The sequence below is a fragment of the Oncorhynchus gorbuscha genome, linkage group LG15 (assembly GCF_021184085.1).
Source record: "Oncorhynchus gorbuscha isolate QuinsamMale2020 ecotype Even-year linkage group LG15, OgorEven_v1.0, whole genome shotgun sequence".
In the NCBI taxonomy this organism is placed as follows: domain Eukaryota; kingdom Metazoa; phylum Chordata; class Actinopteri; order Salmoniformes; family Salmonidae; genus Oncorhynchus; species Oncorhynchus gorbuscha.
The window spans coordinates 70,976,811-71,000,994 of record NC_060187.1 but is presented as its reverse complement, the minus strand read 5'-3'; the positions used below and the strand labels follow the sequence as shown (position 1 = coordinate 71,000,994).

General features: G+C 45.3%; 1 protein-coding gene across 1 annotated transcript in view; it reads right to left on the bottom strand.

Moving 5' to 3' along the window:
* Window positions 1–667: 667 nt before the first annotated feature.
* The window catches only part of LOC123997935 (Wilms tumor protein 1-interacting protein-like), a 41,266-nt gene continuing 17,749 nt past the window's right edge, over window positions 668–24,184 (bottom strand). Inside the window, exons 2-8 of the mRNA XM_046302668.1 lie at window positions 19,669–19,770; window positions 10,843–10,910; window positions 9,913–9,975; window positions 8,995–9,125; window positions 6,734–6,785; window positions 3,090–3,158; window positions 668–2,114 (exon numbers count right to left, since the gene is read on the bottom strand). Of these exons, the coding sequence (XP_046158624.1) occupies window positions 1,971–2,114; window positions 3,090–3,158; window positions 6,734–6,785; window positions 8,995–9,125; window positions 9,913–9,975; window positions 10,843–10,910; window positions 19,669–19,770 (629 nt within the window). The 3' untranslated portion in view covers window positions 668–1,970. The remainder of the gene's footprint in view (window positions 2,115–3,089; window positions 3,159–6,733; window positions 6,786–8,994; window positions 9,126–9,912; window positions 9,976–10,842; window positions 10,911–19,668; window positions 19,771–24,184) is intronic.

Below are 24,184 nucleotides of genomic sequence, written 5' to 3'. Positions count from 1 at the left end.
GATGGTATCATGACTTGTTTGATTGAGTTCGACTCTTGGCTGACTCTGATCTTCCGATTCAGAACTTTTCGTCGCCTAGGGACTACTGCAAATTTGATTCTGCCCTGCCGCGAGTTTGTTGAAAAAACATCGCTGTCTGGTCTGACGTTACTGCTCATATTAAGGATGATCAAACTATTTGTATTCTATATGTTTTTGTGTGTCCTAATAGCCTCAAAGGGACAATCAGCAGTTGATATATCTATATATTAATGCTCTGTACCCAGTGATTCTTGAAGAATATCATTTATATTCTTCAAGAATCAATCAATTTATATAACTGTCCAGAACCAAAAATATAAGCTTGTTTTACTCAATGTTTTTAAAAACAAAGTAAATGTTAATAAAAACTAATTTAGCATCCATAGCCATGTCTATGAATATGAGAGGGATTACATTTCTCCAACCCAATCCCTCAATTTTTTACTGAAACAGTGGTGGGGGCCACTATGTTGTCGTTGCAACTGCTGATTGGCCCTTTAAGGCTGCATTTATTTGGATGATCCTAAATACCTGTGTAAATATATACCTACCACAGCTGTGCAAAATATATACCTACCACAGCTGTGCAAAAGCTTTCGTTGTATACAGGCTACTTGTTCATGAAGAAGAGACAGACAATTTGACAATCTATTACAATGCATTTATTTTTGTTAAATATTTGACATGGACATCTCTCAAATCATTTTTAAATACAGTAAACGACTGGAATACTTCACATACTTTGAACATATGATTAATGACCATGGGATTTTTTTCAAACAAGGATAAATATAATAAATCATGAAATATGATAGACTAAGCCTACTGAATCATTTAGAGTCACTTTCTTTTTGTCACTACAAACCAAAATGGGTTATCAGGGGTTGTTCATAGATATTGAATTCAGGGGTTTATTGGAATAGAATGAACCTAGTTATCTATTTTCTTAGGTGGTAATTGTGTGCAGGGATTTTGGAAACATTGTTGACCCAGACATAACTGCCATATTTGGGTTAATAATCTAATAGAAAGTATATTCTATGAGTAGTGTGTGACAGAGGACAGTGGGAATATTAGCCCAGTATCAGTGTTGGGAACAGAACATCCAAAGTTCATTTAACAATAGAAATGTTATACTAATACAACATGAGTCCCATTGACATGGAATACTACAGGACCATGTACAGTTTGTGTATTAAATTGCTAACTTTGACTTTCTAGACACTGCCTGCATTTTAGCTAAAATGAGTAATGAAGGTATTTCTAGTAAAAAATGTAATGGAAACGCACCTTCATAACCCACACACCGAGACATACAACAAATCTGGGCAACTGCTCTATTCAGCTATGCAAACTATTTCTACTCTATCAGTATCTACAAACACATTGATTCAAACTGAGCAACTGAAATTGGTGGCACACAAAGGGGAAAATGAAGATCAGGATATTTACACAAGCACATGAAATGCATATTTATTTACACACAATGCACCTAATTGAGACTATAAATTGTATTGTTATAATTCCATGCTTAATTGTTTTGGTATCAGTCATTAAAATACAACTGTGCTTTGGCATTGGTATTTAAATATATATATATATTTAAAAAATATTTCCAGAGTATTAACATTTGTGTCAGATGAAAGTTCAACACTTCACAACTAATAAACAATGTCTTCGATAGAGAAATAGATTTTTTCATAAAAAATAATAACAGGTCAATCTCATTTACAAGCACACTCCCACACATGCACACACGCAATCAGTCAATCAACCAATCGCACAATTAACCCTAACAGAGGCCTAACTTACATCAGAGATGTACAGTAAAGGCGCACATTATAATCCAAACCATTATAGACAGATTTTTTGGGGCAGATTGGTTGTGGTTGGTTATTGGCAGTTATTTCAGAGGGCCACCTGGTGGCACCATGCACTAGATCCTAAAACTAGAACTGGTGCTGGTAGGAGGCAGCGGTGGGCGAGGCGCAGCCCGGCTCGATGTGCTTCAGGTGGCAGGCGTGGCAGAGGAGGTGGCCGTTCAGCGGGTAGCAGCGGTGCCCCTCCTCGTCGTTCAGCTCCATCTGACAGTCCTACAGACCAGCACAGAGGGATGAGGAAGATAAAAGGGAAAAGCCTATCAAATAAATCGAATAACACTTGAACATTACCCCAAAAGGTGATTGTGATTCCATCTACATCTATCTGATTCTATTGGATCTTAACTGCAAAATATGCAGTAAAAACGCTGGTTTAAAATACACATTTGTCTATATTCCAGAAGCTTAGCTATCTATACCAGCAAGGTGAATTGTGGGCCATTCTCTCCTTCAATGTAAACATATTTGAGAAGAACAGACCTTGTCAAAGGCGAAAGAACTTGAAGGTATTCTTAAATCCTCTTGAATTGCCCAGCAGGCATGACAGACTAAACACTGTATGAGAAGGACATTGGGTGTCCTCTTGTCCTCTTTCCACTCCTATTAATTGTTTAACTAGCTTCCACAGTGGAGCTATTCAGAGAGAGAGATCCACAAAAGCTCTCGTCTCCACTCGGCTTACTGGTGTTTGTTTTCAAGTGCTCTCCGAACTCCATAAGTCAATCAAATGCTGTTGAGGCGGGAGTCAGGAGAAAAGGCACTTGAGGAGAATCATCAGACAGTGTTGACGAGCGAAGCAAATGAACATGTGCTTGAGCTCCTCTTTCTAGCTCGCAATTAGTACCAAGACTGTAATTAAGCACTGAGACCACCTTGTCTATGATCTGTGTGCAGTAAATAGCTTTCCAGAATCTCTCTAACGTTTATTTTAAAAGACTAAATGATGACTGAAATATGGAGTTCTTGATATGATGAGAAGGCTGACATATGGTACAGGATCTACCCCCAGGCATTTAAGCACATTCATGTGGAGAAATAACGAGTTATTTTAGTGGATATACTTTACTAAGATGACAGCTTTAACATTTACTATGGTCACCAACAACACAGAACATCCAGTCTCTACAAGGATATAGGGAAAACAACAAGGAAATAGAAAAGGGAATTTGTATCTTAATGTTTACCCACTTCACAGTGATAGCACTCCACGTGGTAGTCTTTATCCATGGATACCACTCGGATGGTTTCATCAGAGCCCTGTGGAGACAGACCGCCTTTTCAGTGTCCACTGAACCCGAGTAGCTATCAGTATAGGCTGGATCTGTTAATTTAAAACAGTTAAACATGGCATGCATGGCCCGGACAACTCTCCATTTTTTCCCGCGGCCAATGTCAGGTGTGGAGAAATATGTGACAGGTGGCTCTGTTCAGTGGAGTTTTAAAATTATATATAAAACATGTAGACATTTAGCAGCCTCTCTGATCCAGAGCGATTGACAGTTAGTGCATCTTAAGATAGTTGAGACCATAGTGATCCAATTAAATGATTCTATGGCTGTGACAACCACTTATCACAGTCATAGTATGTACATTGTTCATCAGTAGTTATCAGCAAAGTTGTTTTGTCTGTTGGTTTATGGACAAAACCGTAAGTAGATGTTGGCAGTAACAGAGTGCATTCAATTCAGTGCACATTTCATCTTCTGCAGGTGCAGGTGACAGTGGGAAATGCATCAGTCAATCAGAGTCCTGTAACCAAAGAGATCCTATTCAAATGGGATTCTATAGGTCGTTATCAACAAAACGTTACAATAAGGTACCAAACGTTCCATTTGCCTGCTGGGGGGCAAGGAGACCCCCGGCTCCACTAAAACCATTGACAACTACATGCTGTTTTTAAGGGGTTGTTAAATGTTATAACTATTTGGTTTTAATACCATCACCTTGAAGAGCATAGTCAGAACTACACAGTTCAGGTTACTCCACATTTAGCTCTGTCATCAGAGTTATACAGCAAGTAACTGCATGCTTGTCATGATCAGTAAACATCTATTGATCATGTATTTTCAGATTCGTGAGGGTAGCCGATCCATTTGGCATGTTGAGCTGTTGAAAAGGGTTCATGTTAGCTAACTTCACGCGGTAGGCCTACGTTGGTTGGAGACAAAAGTACATTAGCTCTACTTAGCACTACGTTTAGCCAACTCTACAAAGTTTCTACCGGTAGCTTGCAAAGGAAGCCATTATCAGCTAACAATGGGCTTACATCGGCAAATGCACCCTTCTGCTGCTTGACAGAGCCCACAAAGGATGGTGAAGTGAACTTAAACCACTCAAACTAATCAGGTGGAGTTCACTTATAATTCAATTATCAAATTAATGGTGGCCAATATTGAGAGATATCGTGGGGCTACCGTCCTTGCCTTATTGTGACGTTTTATTGATAACAACCTAGATGTAATTCTATGCCTCTAATAGCATGTATTATGATGTCACAACACCAAAATGATGGAATCCATCAGTGACATAATCACAACAATGACAGAGGTCAACACTCAAATGATGGATTGACCACCAATAACGTGAACTCTACACCTTCAGAGAGGACTGTTGAGATCCTTAGATAGCCAACAGTACATTTGTTTTTACATAATGAGCATCCATGGATAAAAATATCCCTTTGCCTTATAGGCCTCTGTCCATTGCTTTTTCATTGAGCCTGATTCTTCTTCAGCTACAGTTAGCCGTGACTGCTAACAGGTACAGTAAACTAATTACTGCTGATTTATCAACCAGCAGGCAAGCTACTTCCAACCTTTAGAAACTACAACATTTGAAATAGGCCTAAAAATAGGCCAACATTGTCAAGAAGGTAGTTGTGTAGAAATGTGTTCTTTGGCTAACACCAGAATTCTGGTCAGTACTGTGAACCTTCACCTGAGAAAACAGCCAGGTGTCAAAGACATCATATGTGTCAACATATGGCTAACGAACAGTTAGCTTCCGACAGACAGTCTGGGTTCAGCCTACTACAGCTTCAGAGGGCAGGTACTACAGCTGGAATGTTCCATATTTATCAGACTTTCACCAATTATTACCGTCATCACACAAGCTATTCATCATGGACATGTGGTTACATACCATTGTTATGTGATAATAAAGTAAGGCTTGTCAGAACTGACATTATAATATAATTAACTATTCAGCTAACTGACATCTTATATTCTATATCAGCCAGACACACTCAGCAGGAGGGTACATGGAAGATTTTCAGCTATCAACTCATTTTAAACCAGTTACACACATTAAATAAAAGCTATTATAAACTCTCCCCCTTGTACTGCACTGTGGTCCCTTCTACAAACCACCTGCTAGTAGGCATGAATTTATCTGGCCTTTTTCATGACAAAGTATATGCACGTCCAACACAAACTGCCCCCCTATTCTGAATTCTACCCGTATAGCCTCAGTGAGGAGGGGCAACATTCCTGTCGAGTCAACTCTAATTTTGGACATTTTTTTAAGAGGGAGGGATAACGTTTAGGGCAACAGTCATGCACTGGGTGAGGCGTAGGCTGCAGTGCCTGCATCTGAACCACACACCAAAATAGGCAAACTACACCCCTCCCAAAACCACCCCACGTAGGCCTACACACAGAGGTCTCCAATAGAAGCCCAGCCCTGAATCTACACCTCAGTGGATGGTGTCCTAGTAGGGCCTCTGGTTCAAATAGCTCTCTTTCAGATACATTAATAGTTCGATTGAGCCTGAATGAAGTGCCAAATCCTCTGGGTTTGCTCTTTTGGGACTTTTCCATTGGTTCCATTGCGCCAGCTCAATCAAGCACTAAATAAATCAAATGTTTGGGGGGGTCTGCTGACCTGCGTGTAACTATGGCAGCCATTACAACAAGAGATGTTCCCAGGTCTGTTATCAGGTTGGTTTATTGGTTCAGCCCAGACCTTAGAATGAGTAAATAGCTGTGAAAATTGATGTCTTCCTGAATCCTGACTGCAGCTTGCTTGGCTCTGGAGAGAGTGAGACTTCAGAGACGAGTTCCAAATGATTAAATAGGGAAAGCTGATCATCATGCCTGAGATCCCTTTCAAGTCCCTCTACATCCAAACAGTTGCTTAAAGGGATACCTGCTCATATGCAACATGTTAAAACACAGCACACCCCTTCCTCCTCCTTCTCTTGCACTAGAGCCTGACCTAGGATAATAGCATACTTGATCGTTTTCTACTGCCTCAGTAGGATTCTTGATCGTTTACTACTGCCTTAGTAGGATACTTGATCGTTTTCTACTGCCTCAGTAGGATTCTTGATCGTTTGCTACTGCCTCAGTATGATACTTGATCGTTTCCTACTGCCTCAGTAGGATTCTTGATCGTTTTCTACTGCCTCAGTAGGACACTTAATCGTTTGCTATGCCAGAGGAACTCTCTCCTCACATCTGGCTCCTGTCTCAGGTTCAACACTGGGGTTGGATATCAATCTTTACCCTGAGGGAATCAGGTCAGAGGTTGCAATGTGACTGTCTATATTGACATGGGATGGGAGTGGAAGTGTTTGCATCGTAAACCATAATATATGCTTGAACATTTTGATTATCATTCATCATTACTACGGACAGGAGTTCTTCCTGTTGAAATCACTTTGCAGACAGGAACCATTCCAGGCCCTGTTCATTATACTAGTAGTAAACCGATCAATTTGGTATTTTGTCATACATGACATGCAGATGATCAGAAAAACACCTATTTTATGGCTGTATACATGTAAGTCCTTAGGCTATTACTTGAAGATGTTGTGTTCAAAGAGAGCTTACCTCTGAAGGCAGAATGGGCTGGTTACATGCTGCACATTTGGGGGCCAAGACCCTGAGAAAACGAGAGAACAAAGAAGATACATCAATTGGTAGAAATAATAACGGTTTCAGACTGAGAATATATGTCTGGTTTATACTGGTTCCCTACAGAAAGACCACCAGGCTTGATATAGATACAGCACTTGTATCTGTTACTCTTTCTTCAGGTTAATACTTCTAACACTTCCTCTCTTTCACCAGTTCCCCCATTGCCCATTCTCTCCTCCTTTGCCCATTCTCTCCCCTTTGCCCATTCTCTCCTCCTTTGCCCATTCTCTCCTCCTTTGCCCATTCTCTCCCCTTTGCCCATTCTCTCCCCCTTTGCCCATTCTCTCCTCCTTTGCCCATTCTCTCCCCCTTTGCCCATTGTCTCCCCCTTTGCCCATTGTCTCCCCCTTTGCCCATTGTCTCCTCCTTTGCCCCTTCTCTCCTCCTTTGCCCCTTCTCTCCTCCTTTGCCCCTTCTCTCCTCCTTTGCCCCTTCTCTCCTCCTTTGCCCCTTCTCTCCTCCTTTACCCCTTCTCTCCTCCTTTACCCCTTCTCTCCTCCTTTACCCCTTCTCTCCTCCTTTACCCCTTCTCTCCTCCTTTACCCCTTCTCTCCTCCTTTACCCCTTCTCTCCTCCTTTACCCCTTCTCTCCTCCTTTACCCCTTCTCTCCTCCTTTACCCCTCTCTCCCCTTCAGTGTGTGTGTGCATGAGAGCGTTGAGACTGCTAAGGAGAGGTGGTGAATCTTCAGGTCTGATTCAACCAATCCAGAACAATACATTAATTCTTTCCCCACACACACAAACACACACACCGTGTGCAGCTGGCTGACACCTGAATGTCTGAGTCTGTAAATCAAAGGCCCTATCATTGTAGTGGGCATGACTTGGTCTGACTGAGAAACCACACACATTTCTTGTCCTAGATATAAATGCGTAATAGGTTATCTGTATTAAATTCCTGTTTTTCCTGCACTCTGCGCAATATTTACTAGAGTATTATTGTGTTAATAGCCCAGAGTAACACCACTGACTTGAACTGCATTAAAGGGATAGATCAGCCAAATTACAAAAGTACACATGGTTTCCTTATCCTGTAAGCAGTCTATGGACAAGGTATAACAGCAATCCATGCTTTTCTTTAGCACTGTTTCCACATGCTAACGTTTTAGCATTTGTGTCACAAATCAAGTCATGGGACCAATATTAGCATTTTTGTCATATCGTGTTCAAAGCATCTATAAGTGACTTTGTTGAGGATGCTAGTTCGAATCCCCGAGCTGACTAGGTGAAAAATCTGGTGATGTGACCTTGAGCAAGGCACTTAAACCACATTTCACTTGTAAGTCGCTAAAAATGTAAATGTTAAGCTTCACAATATTTTTTTATTACATTTTTTATTTTTATTGAACCTTTATTTAACTAGGCAAGTCAGTTAAGAACAAATTCTTATTTACTATGACGGCCTACCCCGGCCAAACCCGGGTGATGCTGGGCCAATTGTGCTTCGCCTTATGGGACTCCCAATCACAGCCGGTTGTGATCAGCCTGGAATCGAACCAGGATCTGTAGTGATGCCTCTAGCACTGAGAATGTGACTGGCAGAACGGGTGTTTGTATGTGGACGATGAGGGCAGCAGTAGATATCTCAGATAGGGGGGAGTAAGGCCTAAGAAGGTTTGAGCATTGATTGATGTCATACCTTGTCAATAGACTGCCTATAAGTTAAGGAAACCAATGTGTCACTTTGTAATTTGGGGGAACTATCCCTTTAATCAAAGCAACAGTATGCTAGTGAATGAATGCTAGTGACGATTAATCATAAATAGGCGGGAAAAGACATCTGGTGGCTTCAGTACAGTGAGCTCTGATTGCTCTAACATAAGGCCCATGGCTCTTACTTTCTCCATGGTTCTGTCAGTATAGTGGGCTGTTGCCCTGGTCAGGCCTGGCCAGCTGCTGTGGATTCCATTGTGACGAGATTCCTGATTCAGTGTGTTTGTTGTGCTTGGCTGAGGTGACCCCATGCTGCTACTCCCTTTGCTCTTCCACAGGAGACTCATCCCTTCCTACCTAACATCTCTCTCCCCCTTCCTCTCCACGTGGCAAAAACCTGATCCTGCTGTAACTGCCGCTGACTTCTGTTATAGCAACATGACTTCTGGCCGTATTGTTAGCGCCAGTTAACCTAATATGCTTATGTTTTGCAGTGTTCATAATGGCTGTACCCACATACCTGTGGTAGTCTTTGACACAGTAAATCTTGTTCTCTGTGTCCACAGTGAAGGGCACTCCATCCAGACTGTCGTTACAGATGACACAACGGAAACAGCCAGGGTGGTAGGACTTCCCAAGGGCCTGCAGGATCTATAGAGGTGGAGGGGGGAGAGATAGAAAGGGAGACGAGAGAGAGAGAGAAATAGAAGGGGAGAGAGAAAGAGAGAGGGTGGAAAGAGAGAGAGAGAGAGAGAGAAGGGGCGACGGAGAGAGGGACAGAGAGAAGGGAATAGAGAGAGCAAGAGAAGGAGAGTGAAAGAGAGAGAGAGAATTTCAATGCTTTAATTTCAACGCTCATCCCCAGAGCATAGAGTTGCCTGTCTTACAGTGAGTTAATAGCTGAGGGAAGCAGTGTGTTTGAGAGAGACGGTGATAATAGGAAAACAGATCTGTCCCCCCCTGTCCCCCCTGGTTAACATGTGTAAAGCCATGTCATGGTAAATCCTTCATGTGATACAACACCTGCTGATGACTACCGGACTTGGGTTTTACATTCTCTCTTTGTGTCCTGGTTTTACCCTAGTGTGTGTGTGTGTGTGTGTGTGTGTGTGTGTGTGTGTGTGTGTGTGTGTGTGTGTGTGTGTGTGTGTGTGTGTGTGTGTGTGTGTGTGTGTGTGTGTGTGTGTGTGTGTGTGTGTGTGTGTGTGTGTGTGTGTGTGTGTGTGTGTGTGTGTGTGTGTGTGTGTGTGTGTGTGTGTGTACGTGTCCTCAAACCACCACTTCCTCCTAAGCTTTCTCCAGATGTGTGCACAGGAAGTTCTCTGCAGGAGGAGTGACTCCATGTGTCTACTGCTCAACACACTGATGGAGGGCACACTCACTCACTCACTCACTCACTCACTCACTCACTCACTCACTCACTCACTCACTCACTCACCATATCCATGATCAGATGTCCGCATGCGTTACACTTGTCTGCAGACTGCTGGAATCCAGAATACTGGAACAGACAGAGGAGAGGGGAGGACAGTGAGGTTACGGCTGCTACATCATCTCATAGGAAACTGCTGGCATCTTAGACTGACTCTTAGTCTTCTTCTCATATGAGCCCAGTCCACCTCATATGATACATGGGGGAATTCTCCCACATCAACTTAATGTTTAATTAGGGATAAACACAACCATGTCCAGAAATAGTCCTCTAATAACAGGTGAGATAAGTTAGACTCATTAGCAGCACAGAGACAGTAGGACAACTGATTGAATCGACTAGTAACAGACAAACTGTAATGTAATGGAGCGTGTTGTTGTGACAGGGCAGCTGAGGTAAACATGGGTCCTCCTGCTTGTCTTTCTTTATACAAGGTGTCACTGTGTAATGCCCAGGGGCGTATGCCTCTAAAACATGGATAAGTACAAGCTCCAGTTACCCGACCCCCCCCCCCCTCCCTAATGGCCCTACAGGAGTAAACTGATCCAGAATCTCTTAGAAACTTCAACCTGGGCCACGAGGTGAAGAAATCAAATGTAAACTATAATCTGGAGTCCACAGGTCCCGGTCACATATAGTCACAGTAGCACACGGTGGAAGACACATATCTGCTGTCAGAAAGATAATACTCTATTCACATACTGCTATCAGAAATATAGATAATACTCTATTCACATACTGCTATCAGAAATATAGATAATACACTATTCACATACTGCTATCAGAAATATAGATAATACTCTATTCACATACTGCTATCAGAAATATAGATAATACACTATTCACATACTGCTATCAGAAATATAGATAATACACTATTCACATACTGCTAACCTATGCAGGGTTCTAGATACAGTATCCAGACAGACTACTTACCAGGAAGTCCTCTTCACAGAACACCTTCCCACCGACGTAGTAAAATGCTTTCCCCCGTAGCCTTCTGCCTGGGACGAAGAACAGAGAGTATAGACTTAACTGAAACAACACTGAACAGTTTGGGCTGGGCCCAACCATGAGACCCATTTGTCTGACCATAATTAGACCAAACATTACTTTTACTAAATTGCAGCAGATCACACAGGAGGCATCTGGGAGTATTCGGAGAGATGTGTGAACTCCATATGAAATCCTAGCATGGTCTCAGATCTATTTGACAGCACAAACTGATCTGGGACCAGGCTAATGAGCCCTATACATCTCCCCTAAGTCACACCAGAAGAATGCCCAGAAGCGCTGTGGTAACTTATTTCAGCTCAAAGGCTCCAGAACGTCAGACAGAATCCATTAAGTCTGGCTAATTCCCAGACACCAACTCAAATAAACACTGAGTCTAATACTGTAGCAGCCTCTTGATTTAATCTGATTCAGAGAGAGACGGGCCTGGTTGGACAGCTTTCTGCTGCACTGGGAACTACTGGGAACACACCTGGGACCTCGCTGAGACAATCACTAGCACATGAGGAGAAAATGGTGTGATTGAATACAATGACTAAACAGAGCGTAACTGATTAAAACAGAGTTCTCTAATGGTTTGCTTCACGTGGCAAAGAGAGAGAGAGAGTGAGAGAGGCCCAGGCCTCAGGCCCAGAGGCAGCGCTAGCTCTTCTTCTTTCCCTCTTCTTTCCTGCTTTCTGTCTGTTCTCTAATAGATCACTCCACACACCGAGAGCACATCCTGTCCATCTGAATCCCCCTCTCCTCCTCTCCTTCATAATAAACCCCCTTCTCTTCTCCCCTCCCTCCATTCCTACAGCCCATCCCACAGGAAGGGGAAACATTCCACACATTTTCAGGGAGGAGGTGAAGGAGGGACAGGGGAGAGAGGGAGGGAGGAGGGTTAACACTAGTGAATGGGAGCCTTCTTCATCTCCTGGCTGCCACAGAGCTATTAGCTACACACGTTAGACTAATCAAAAATGGAGGAAGGCGAGTAGAGCGATGGTGCTAAAATAATCACTAAGTGATTAGGAACTAACATGTTTTATTCAGAGGTCTCATTGTCAGAGATGGCTGGCTGAGGGAATGGGGGTCTTAACACAACAGACCTGGGATGGAGAGAAGAGCAGAGCACCAGTTGCAATGATACCAGTGGTGACCTGATCATGGCATTGAGGGGGCAGCAGAGTTCAGACAAAACAGCTAGGGCACACTGTAGCAAAACCTTTTGCAATGGAAAACGGACATGTGTGTTCGAAACCTTTTGCAATGGAAAACGGACATGTGTGTTCTTACTGGACAGTTCAGGTAGTTTTGGCCAATAAGAACACTGAAGTTCAGGTAGTACATCCCCGTTTCTCCTGAGTTTCAAAATGTTTTCTCCCCTACTGAACATGACCCTAGTGACCCCTGAGACATTCCACTGATGGAAATAAGGGCCATATGGGCCCCTCTCAGGGGTAACAACAATAGACACTAAATCACAGTAGATCTCCTGAAAGCCCACAGCAGCCATCTGAAATGGTTTGATCCTCTTACGGACATGGATAGAGCCAAACAATGAGACATCCTGTACTATACTTGTATCAAGGCTTTGAACCTGCGCATTCAGTAGCATTATAAAACTGGCCAAGCTTCCTGGCAAAACTCAGAACTAACGGTCTAATCATGTACCACATTTAATTACATTGAACTGATTTGAATGGATTGTAACATTCCTTTGTAATAAGTGCCATATGACATGCCTATCCTGCCTGTACTTCAGAGGGAGAAACTGACAATATCAAGGTCAGAAAGGCAATCTATACAACAACAAGACAACCATCTCTGCATCAGAAAAGATGCAAAACTGTCCCTTGAATAATCATAATTTAATAACCCTATTTTCCCCTTCATTTCCCTCAGGAACGAAGAAAAGAGTGATGGATGGAATGGGGGATGAACACAGAGAGAGAGAGCAAGAGAGCGAGAGAGAGAGAGAGCGAGAGAGAGAGAGAGAGCGAGAGAGAGAGAGAGAGCCCCTTGTGAGACGATAAGATGAATGAATGGCAGAGGAAGACTGTGCTGACAGTAATGAACGAGTTCCAGAAGAATGATGACTCTGCCCCCCCCCCTAATATAAATAATAAATGCCTCAGAGACAGAAAACACACACAGGCCTGGGCTTGTCTTTAATACCTCAAGGTTGATTCTAAGATCTATCTGTCCACTTCTCCAACACCATTCATTAATTATGTATTACTGTACTATAAACACTAGCAATCTAGGAAGACAATCACAAGAGCTACGTGAGAAATGCACAGATCAGAAGCCGTCAAAGCAAAAGAGAATGGACCACATTTCACATGTACTGAAAAAATGCATAATACCCATAACCCACTCTTCCTTAGAAAAGCTGTAATGGTTCTCAACAAGTATGTGAATTTAGATTCATTTAGTTGAATTCTATCTAATCCTTATTTCCCCAGCACAACAACATAGGTCCAATAGGGCCTATGAGTGTTTACTTGGAGGATATTGTTACTCACAGCAACGTCCTCCCTTACCTCAATCACATTCATCAGATGTAGAGTGTGGACACAGGGACAGGGTAGGGTGTTTAAGCTTCACAAACTATCCACCATCTAAGAGTGCCAGCAATAAAACCACAGCAGTTTTCCGATCACTAACGTCACATCCAATCCATGCTTGTGTTCTATAAACGCAGGAAGATTAGTTGGAGAGGCTGATGTTGTAAGGTGGGTTGGGATTGGTTGGGCTCAGGAAAAAGCAAGAATTACACTTCTGTTCTCATAAAAAACAACCCACCTCCAGTCTCATCTCAGCCAAAAGCTCTAGTCCAACCCAGCTCCAGTCTCATCTCAGCCAAAAGCTCTAGTCCAACCCAGCTCCAGTCTCATCTCAACCAAACGCTCTAGTCCAACCCAGCTCCAGTCTCATCTTAGCCAAAAGCTCTAGTCCAACCCAGCTCGTCTCATCTCAGCCAAAAGCTCTAGTCCAACCCAGCTCCAGTCTCATCTCAGCCAAAAGCTCTAGTCCAACCCAGCTCGTCTCATCTCAGCCAAAAGCTCTAGTCCAACCCAGCTCCAGTCTCATCTCAGCCAAAAGCTCTAGTCCAACCCAGCTCCAGTCTCATCTCAGCCAAAAGCTCTAGTCCAACCCAGCTCCAGTCTCATCTCAGCCAGCGCACTTCTGTATGTTGGTCACTGCCCATATCATTGCATAATAAAGAAGATACACAAGAGTTCAGGGGCCTTGCTTTAACAAAGTTAACCATTTTCACTGTAGTGTCCAAAATGTTTTTCAAGCTGTCAGGCATTCCCTTGGCAGCAAGAGCCTCTCGGTGGATGCTGCAGTGTACCCAAGTGGCGTCGGGAGCAACTGCTTGCACGCGCGTTACCACTCTACTATGTCTCCCTATTATGGATTTTACTCATCCAGCTGTAACGCATATAATTCACTGGCTTGTATGCGAAGCAGTAATTATTTCAAAACATCTCCTGCCATGTTAGACGTACCCCAGTTTGGGAATATCTGCTCCAGTCCACACACACAATGCGCTACTCTCCACTTGATCAAATCATGCCAAATCAAGTTCCATTGGGAAAAGTTGGGAGATGGCTGCCTAACTGTGTGTAGTGAGGGCAGATTTAGACTTTACGTTTGTGGGAACAGGGTCTCTTTATTGAGGGAGACAAAGACAACACTTTTTTTCGACGCAAATATCTCTAGTCGTGCTGGTATTAAAGGTGTTCCATTCTCTCTGGTCCAAAGTTGTATGGTGGACATTTGAATGAGAATGATGGTGCAAAATCAAATTCATGGTGGCAAAAATATCTTGGGCGTCATGGCGACCAAAACCACTTCCTGCCCATGTAATTTCCTGTCCAGTGCGTTTTTTAAAAACCTTTATTTAACTAGGCAAGTCAGTTCAGAACAAATTCTTATTTACAATGACGGCCTAGGAACAGTGGGTTAACTGCCTTATTCCGGGGCAGAACGACAGATTTTTACCTTGTCAGCTCGGGGATTCGATCTTGCAACCTTTCAGTTACTAGTCAACGCTCTAACCAATAGGCTACCTGCCGCCCCACGGCTTCCCAGCCGTCTAGTCTGCTGATCTGCTCTGAGGCTGAGATATGTAATACCCCACAATCCTTTACTCTAGTTCTCACCTACTCTGGGCTTTAGCATCCTACTGGAGCTTTGCTGTCTCCTCTCACTTTCTGGTTTTGTTGCTCCTTCTAACAGCCCTTTGTCTTGACCAACAGATTATTGTCGTAGACTACCTGGAAGCCCACTCTATAGCCCACTTTAGACCTGGAAGTCCTCCTCTTTACAAACAAGCCCATATCTCCCCTGGATGAAGGGGAGTTCTAGGGGGTTAAAGGGGGTTGAGTGGGGTTTTGGGCTGCTGTGTGCAGGTGCTTTAAAGAAGCTTGTGACCTTTCTAGAAGCTGCTTTAACTGGTACCTTTAGTGAGTCTTCTGTCTTCTGTCCTAGACGTGCAGCTTCAACTATCCTCCTGCCTAACAAAGGATGCACCCTTTGCCTCCCCCCTACCTCCACCCTGCCTCCCCCCTACCTCCCCACTACCTTCCCACTACCTCCACCCTGCCTCCTCCTACCTCCACCCACCTCCACCCTACCTCCACCCTGCCTCCCCCCTACCTTCCCACTCCACCCTGCCTCCCCCCTCCACCCTGCCTCCCCCTACCTCCACCCTGCCTCCCCCTACCTCCACCCTGCCTCCCCCTACCTCCACCTTGCCTCCCCAATACCTGCACCATGCCTCCCCCTACCTCCCCACTACCTTCCCACTCCACCTCCACCTACCTCCACCTTACCTCCACCCTGCCTCCCCCTACCTCCACCCTACCTCCACCCTACCTCCACCCTGCCTCCCCCTACCTCCACCCTGCCTCCCCACTACCTCCCCACTACCTCCACCCTGCCTCCCCCTACCTCCACCCTGCCTCCCCCTACCTCCCCACTACCTTCCCACTACCTCCACCCTGCCTCCCCCTACCTCCACCCTGCCTCCCCCTACCTCCACCCTGCCTCCCCCTACCTCCACCCTGCCTCCCCCCCCTACCTCCACCCTGCCTCCCCCTACCTCCACCCTGCCTCCCCCTGCCTCCACCCTGCCTCCACCTTGCCTCCCCAATACCTGCACCATGCCTCCCCCTACCTCCCCACTACCTTCCCACTACCTCCACCCTGCCTCCCCCTACCTCCACCTTACCTCCACCCTGCCTCCCCCTACCTCCACCCTACCTCCACCCTACCTCCACCCTGCCTCCCCCTACCTCCACCCTGCCTCCCCACTACCTCCACCCTGCCTCCCCCTACCTCCACCCTGCCTCCCCCTACCTCCCCACTACCTCCCCACTACCTCCACCCTGCCTCCCCCTACCTCCACCCTGCCTCCCCCTACCTCCACCTGCCTCCCCCTACCTCCACCCTGCCTCCCCCTACCTCCACCCCTGCCTCCCCCTACCTCCACCCTGCCTCCCCCTGCCTCCACCCTGCCTCCACCCTGCCTCCCCCTACCTCCACCCTGCCTCCCCCCTACCTCCACCCTGCCTCCCCCTACCTCCACCCTGTCTCCACCCTGCCTCCACCCTGCCTCTCCCCTACCTCCACCCTGCCTCCACCCTGCCTCCCCCTACCTCCACCCTGCCTCCCCCTACCTCCACCCTGCCTCCACCGTGCCTCCCCAGTACCTCCACCCTTCCTCCCCCTACCTCCACCCTGCCTCCCCCTACCTCCACCCTGCCTCCCCCTACCTCCACCCTGCCTCCCCCTACCTCCACCCTGCCTCCCCGTGCCTCCCCACTACCTCCCCACTACCTCCACCCTGCCGCAGCCTCTGTGCCCTCAGATGGAGAAGGGTATGGGAGGTATGCAGTCAGAGAGTATCCACCTAACTCCCCCCAGTTTAGACCCCACCTGCCTCCCTAACTTTCTCCCTTCCATGGCTCTTCTTTTTAGTGCCTCACACAGTCACACTTTCTCTCTCTCTCATACACACACGCACGCACAAAGACACACAAATGGTTGGGAAGATAAAGGACAACACAGGGTGTGTTAATCAGCGATGGTAGAGCATGAGCTTTCTGGTCAGGGGTCAGGAGGCCTCACACTGCCCTCTAATGGGCATGGACAGAGGTCACAGATCACCCCACATGGGGATTTTAATTGGTCAATTCATCTATAGATACCAGAGCAGCAACCATCTGGACAGGATGGCTCTGGAATCCCTCTGAAGTTCTAGTAAGGAGATCACAGTGGAAAGACGGGGCAAAGCTCATTTATGGGAGAAGCCAAGGTCAGGGGAGGTGAGGAGACAGGCAGGCAAGGTCAGGGGAGGTGAGGAGACAGACAGGCAAGGTCAGGGGAGGTGAGGAGACAGACAGGCAAGGTCAGGGGAGGTGAGGAGACAGACAGGCAAGGGAGGTGAGGAGACAGACAGGCAAGGGCAGGGGAGGTGAGGAGACAGACAGGCAAGGGCAGGGGAGGTGAGGAGACAGACAGGCAAGGTCAGGGGAGGTGAGGAGACAGACAGGCAAGATCAGGGGAGGTGAGGAGACAGACAGGAAAGGTCAGGGGAGGTGAGGAGACAGACAGGCAAGGGCAGGGGAGGTGAGGAGACAGACAGGCAAGGGCAGGGGAGGTGAGGAGACAGACAGGCAAGGGCAGGGGAGGTGAGGAGACAGACATGCAAGGGCAGGGGAGGTGAGGAGACAGACAGGCAAGGGCAGGGGAGGTGAGGAGACAGACAGGCAAGGGCAGGGGAGGTGAGGAGACAGACATGCAAGGGCAGGGGAGGTGAGGAGACAGACAGGCAAGGGCAGGGGAGGTGAGGAGACAGACAGGCAAGGGCAGGGGAGGTGAGGAGACAGACATGCAAGGGCAGGGGAGGTGAGGAGACAGACAGGCAAGGGAGGTGAGGAGACAGACAGGCAAGGTCAGGGGAGGTGAGGAGACAGACAGGCAAGGTCAGTGGAGGTGAGGAGACAGACAGGCAAGGTCAGGGGAGGTGAGGAGACAGACAGGCAAGGGAGGTGAGGAGACAGACAGGCAAGGGCAGGGGAGGTGAGGAGACAGACAGGGAAGGGCAGGGGAGGTGAGGAGACAGACAGGCAAGATCAGGGGAGGTGAGGAGACAGACAGGCAAGGTCAGGGGAGGTGAGGAGACAGACAGGCAAGGTCAGGGGAGGTGAGGAGACAGACAGGCAAGGTCAGGGGGAAGCAAATTTGGTGCAGCCAGTGAACCATCCAAGCTGAACATCACTAAATCAGTGAGACACTGAACCATAAAGTTGGTGAACTACTGAATCACATCGATTGATTTGATGAATCAATGAGCCACTAAACTGCAGCTGTGGTGATCTAGCTTCATGTCCCAGGGTCTGTGTGTTCTGATGTGGCATTCTCTTCTCTTTGTGTGGGCTGGCAGAGAGACTGACACACCCCGAAACTAAACACCACAGTTCCTTGGTTGTAATCATGGAGCTGACGGTGTGTGTATATGTGTGCAGTATTGTGTGTGTGTGTGTGTGCCTGGGGCAGGGGATGTGTGTCGGAGAGATGATGTGACAGTTCCATTTAGTAGAACAGGAACTCAGCATACAATACAACTCATAGCAACATGATCTGACATGGGAGCCTGTTCAACACACTGGGTGGACTAGGTCAAGGATTCCCAAACTCAGTCCTGGGGCCCCCACGTCTGGGTGCACGTTGTGGTTTTTGCCCTAGCACTACACAGATAATTAAAATAATCCAAACTTAATGATCAATTGGTAGTCTGAATCAGCTGTGTAGTCCACCCAGTGTGTTGAACAGGCTCCCCATGCAGCTCATGTCAGAAAGGGCAAAAAACGAAGTGTGAGTTTGAGAAACCCTGGACTAGGTGTGTGTGTGTGTGTGTGTGTGTGTGTGTGTGTGTGTGTGTGTGTGTGTGTGTGTGTGTGTGTGTGTGTGTGTGTGTGTGTGTGTGTGTGTGTGTGTGTGTGTGTGTGTGTGTGTGTGTGTGTGTGTGTGTGTCTACATGCATGTACACAGAAGGTGAGGAAAGAGTGAGTGAGTGATGCAGGTTGGATTTGTGTATAGAGATCAGTAGGTTTGGGGGGTGGCTGATGTGGTATTGGTCGTGGTCGTGGTCGTGGTTGTGGTCGTGGCCAATGGCGCGGTCTCCTTAGAGGCCGAATTTTAGATGCCGTACTCTTGGCCGCAGAGACAACATCTTGCTGTTTTCTAGCTCATTTCCTGCAATTCTACACATTTTGCCATGGGGCAAAGAGAACATTTTTACAGTTTTAAAACTAGTTTCCCGCAATTTGACACATTTTGTCATGGGGCTGAAAGACACAAGCTAAGTTCTTATGCTATCTGAGTAACAACAACATTATAACAACATCAATGGGGGCCCCATGTCATGACATTTTTAGAATTTTAGATCGTCCTGGTCTAGTTTTTATTTTGGTGATAATTAGTTCTCAAAAGATGATTATATTTAAAAAACATATAGCTCCATTATATTTTCTACATCATTTATATCTGTTTAAGTCATTTAAGTTTACACTGAAAGCGCTTTACCATCCGTAATAAATAAATAACCATTTTTGTTTGAATAATTATATACATATATATTAATATAGGGGGGAAAGTGGTAGGTTACTTACTTCAGGTGAAGTATGTCATGTTAGAAGTAAGGAGAGAGAAGGTGAGGTGTACAGGGTTTACTGTAGTAGTACTTACTGCAGGCGCTGCAGGTGAAGCAGACATCATGATAGAGGCTTCCCATAGCCTGGCAGGCCGCAGTGGCTCCGTACACCGCCTTGTTACACTTCACACAGCTCCCTGGAACACAACACAACAGCCAGGTCAGAGACATGAACTAGAGGTCGACCGATTATGATTTTCCAACGCCGATACCGATTATTAGAGGACCAAGAAAAACCCTTTTCTTATATATATATATATATATATATATATATATATTTGTAATAATGACAATTACAACAATACTGAATGAACAATGAATGCTTATTTTAACTAATATAATACAGAAATGTTGGGGAAGAAAGTAAAAGTGCAATATGTGCCATGTAAAAAAAGCTAACGTTTAAGTTCCTTGCTCAGAACATATGAAAGCTGGTGGTTCAATATTCCCAGTTAAGAGGTTTTAGGTTGTAGTTATTACAGGAATTATGACACGTCAACTATTTCTCTCTATACCATTTGTATTTCATATACCTTGGACTATTGGATGTTCTAATAGGCACTTTAGTAGTGCCAGCCTTATCTCAGTAGTTTATAGGCTTGAAGTCATAAACAGCGCTGTGAATCAAGCATTGCTTGGAGCTTCTGGCAAATGCAGTATAGTTTAAATGAATGCTTACGAGCCTGCTGCTGCCTACCACCACTCAATCAGACTGCTCTATCAAATATGAAATCATAGACTTAATTATGATATAATAAACACAGAAATACAAGCCTTAGGTCATTAATATGGTCAAATCCAGAAACTATCATTTCGAAGACATTTTTATTTTATCTAACAGGTGGCATCCATAAGTCTAAATATTGCTGTTACATTGCACAATCTTCAATGTTATGTCATAATTATGTAAAATTCTGGCAAATTAGTTCGCAATGAGCCAGGAGGCCCAAAATGCTGCATATACCCTGACTCTGCGTGCAATAAACGCAAAAGAAGTGACACAATTTCCCTAGTAAAAATCGCCTGCTAACCTGGATTTCTTTTAACTAAATATGCAGGTTTAAAAATATATACTTCTGTGTATTGATTTTAAGAAAAGCATTGATGTTTATGGTTAGGTAAAACCGTGCAACGATTGTGCTTTTTTCCGCAAATGCACTTTTGTTAAAACATCACCCGTTTGGCGAAGTAGGCTGTGATTCCATGATAAATTAACAGGCACCACTTTGATTATATGTAATGCAGGACAAGCTAGTTAACCTAGTAATATCATCAACCATGTGTAGTTAACTAGTGATTATGTGAATATTGATTGTTTTTTATAAGATACGTTTAATGCTAGCTAGCAACTTACCATTGCTTCTTGCTGCACTCGCGTAACAGGTGGTCAGCCTGCCACGCAGTCTCCTTGTGGAATGCAATGTAATCGACCATGATCAGTGTCCAAAAATGCAGATGACCAACTGTTATGAAAACTTGAAATCAGCCCTAGTTAATCATCCATGCCGATTAATCGGTCGACCGCTAACATGAACACACAGTACACACACACACACACACACACACACACACACACACACACACACACACACACACACACACACACACACACACACACACACACACACACACACACACACACACACACACACACACACACACACACACACACACACCATCATGTACTTTGGCACCACTAGTGTCTCAGTCATAAGCAGTTGTCCTGTTAGAATAAAAAGTTGTACGCATTCCATAACACAAATAAAAACTGATTAAGAGGCTGGATCCATAACAAGCAGCCTGATGAAACCAGACACAAACAATGTAATGAAAAAAGCCTAACAACAGTCAAAGGAAATGAGTTAGCCATGCTGTATCATTGAAAGGGGAAATATATTCCAATCTGCTTGTTTGGTTTGGCTCTGGGCTAGAGGAGTCTGTCACATGAACACAGTGATAAAAGACCTGTTCCTGCCAAATGCTGCTCCCTTCACACACTGCTGCTAGACAGACGGCACACACACACACACACACACACACACACACACACACACACACACACACACACACACACACACACACACACACACACACACACACACACACACACACACACACACACACACACACACACACAGTTCTACATACTTCAGCCAGACTGAAAGACACACAAACAAACGTCCCTTTCGCCCTCCCCTTTATAGACCACCAGTCAGACAGGACAGGAAGTGAGAGGATGGTGGTAGAAACAGACAGACAAGAGAAGGAAAAAGAGAGAAAGGAGTGAGAGCAAAAGAGGAGAAAGGGATAGAAAAGTAAGAGACTGTAATGCAAGTTGGAGAGCTGTCCAAGCTGGTGTGTATACCTGTGGAGGGTGAGGTTCAGTAGTTCTTATGGGCCAACTGTTATTGGGTTGTCACCCAGAACATGTCATGTCTTGATCAATGTATAATGTTGTGTCTTCACAGCCAGTGGTTTGTTCTGTCACCATCTTCAATCATGCATGTGCATACTGCAGTGCATAGCAACGTACACACACACACACACACACAGCCAATCACGCAGTATAATCTAGTCAGCTGACAGGCAGCGGAGGTGGAAAGTTCCATAGACTTGAGAGAGTGTGAGAGAGCGAGAGAAAGAAAGACAGAAAGAGTGAGAGAAAGAACGAGAAAGAGAGCGAGAGAGAGTCCAGCGAAAATAGAAAGAGCTCTTGTGTCATGTGTCCTCTGAGGTGTTTTGTGTGCTGTGGCCTTCTGACTGAGCTGAGAGGTTGGCAGTGTGCTGAGAGATGTGGTAACAGAACAACATGAGCCCACAGCAGCATGGCTGTGTGAAACAACAGTGTGTTACACACACAACATTCCCCAGGGGGACGAAGACTACGCCAGGGTCACTACCGCCTCGCCTAGCCACTCACAAAGAAGCTTCTGTCTCTGGCCTGCTCTCCTGCAGACAGACATCACCAGGCACTACGTCTGTATGCCTCCTCCTCGAACTCACTGGCAAGATCCCCAAAGACCCCTACTCCCTACATTGGGAATAGGGGCCCATTTGCAACGCATCCACAGACAAGAGACGACATTAAGTCCACCTCTTCATACCGTAAAACAATATAGAGCTTTACAGTTTATTAGGTGCACCACCCCATTCCCGAAAATGGTTCGCTCCTACAGACAGTGAGTCACGTGGCCGTGGCTGGCTATATAAAGCAGGTAGACAGTCATTCAGTTACTGTTTGATCGAATATGCAAAAGGGGTGACCTAAGCGACTTTGAGCGTGGTATGATAGTCGGTGCCAGGCTCGCTGGTTCCAGTATCACAGAACGGGCCGGACTCCTGGACTTTCCATGCAGGACAGTGTCTAGGGATTACAGAGTACCACACAGGGTTCCACTCATATTAACTAAAAACAAGAAGAAGCGGCTCCAGTGGGCACGCGATCACCAACACTGGACAATTTAGGAGTGGAAAAACATTTCATTGTCTGACAAATCCTGGTTCCTGTTGCATCATGCTGGTGGCAGAGTCAGGATTTGGTGTAAGCAGCATGACTCCATGTCCCCATCCAGCCTGGTGTTAATGGTACAGGCTGGTGGTGTAATGGTGTGGGGAATGTTTTCCTTGAAACCAATTGAGCAATGTTTCCATACCCCAAATAATTCAGACTGTTCTGGAGGCAAGGGGGGTCCGACCCGGTACTAGATGGGTGTACTTAACAAACTGAACGTACAATGAGTGTACAAAACATTAAGAACAACTGTTCTTTCCATGGCATAGACTGACCAGGTGAATCCAGGTAAAAGCTATGATCCCTTCTTGATGTGACTTTCAATCAGTGTAGATGAAGGGGAGGAGACAGGTTAAAGAAGGATTTATGAGACACGGATGGTGTGTGTGTGCCATTCAGAGGGTGAATGGGAAAGACAGAAGATTGAAGTGCCTTTGAACGGGGTATAGTCGTAGGTGCCAGGCACATCGGTTTGTGTCAATAACTGCAACGCTGCTGGGTTTTTCCATGCTTAAGAATGGTCCACCACGAAAGGACATCAAGCCAACTTGACACAACTGTGGGAAGCATTTGAGTCAACATGGGCCAGCATCCATGTGGAACGCTTTCAACACCTTGTAGGGGGGGTTCAACCCATTATTAGGACGGTGTTCCTAATGTTTAGTATACTCAGTGTAGATACTGTAACAAAATGTAGGAATACCTCTGATACTGTAACAAAATATAGGAATACCTCTGATACTGTAACACAATACAGGAATACCTCTGATACTGTAACACAATACAGGAATACCTCTGATACTGTAACACAATACAGGAATACCTCTGATACTGTAACACAATACAGGAATACCTCTGATACTGTAACACAATACAGGAATACCTCTGATACTCTTAACACAATACAGGAATACCTCTGATACTGTAACACAATATAGGAATGAGCTATATACAGACCTTATTGAATTAACCCTCCCCTCAAAATGACAATAAACCACTGTAGCCTACAGCACAGCCATCTACCTATCCCCTTACATAAC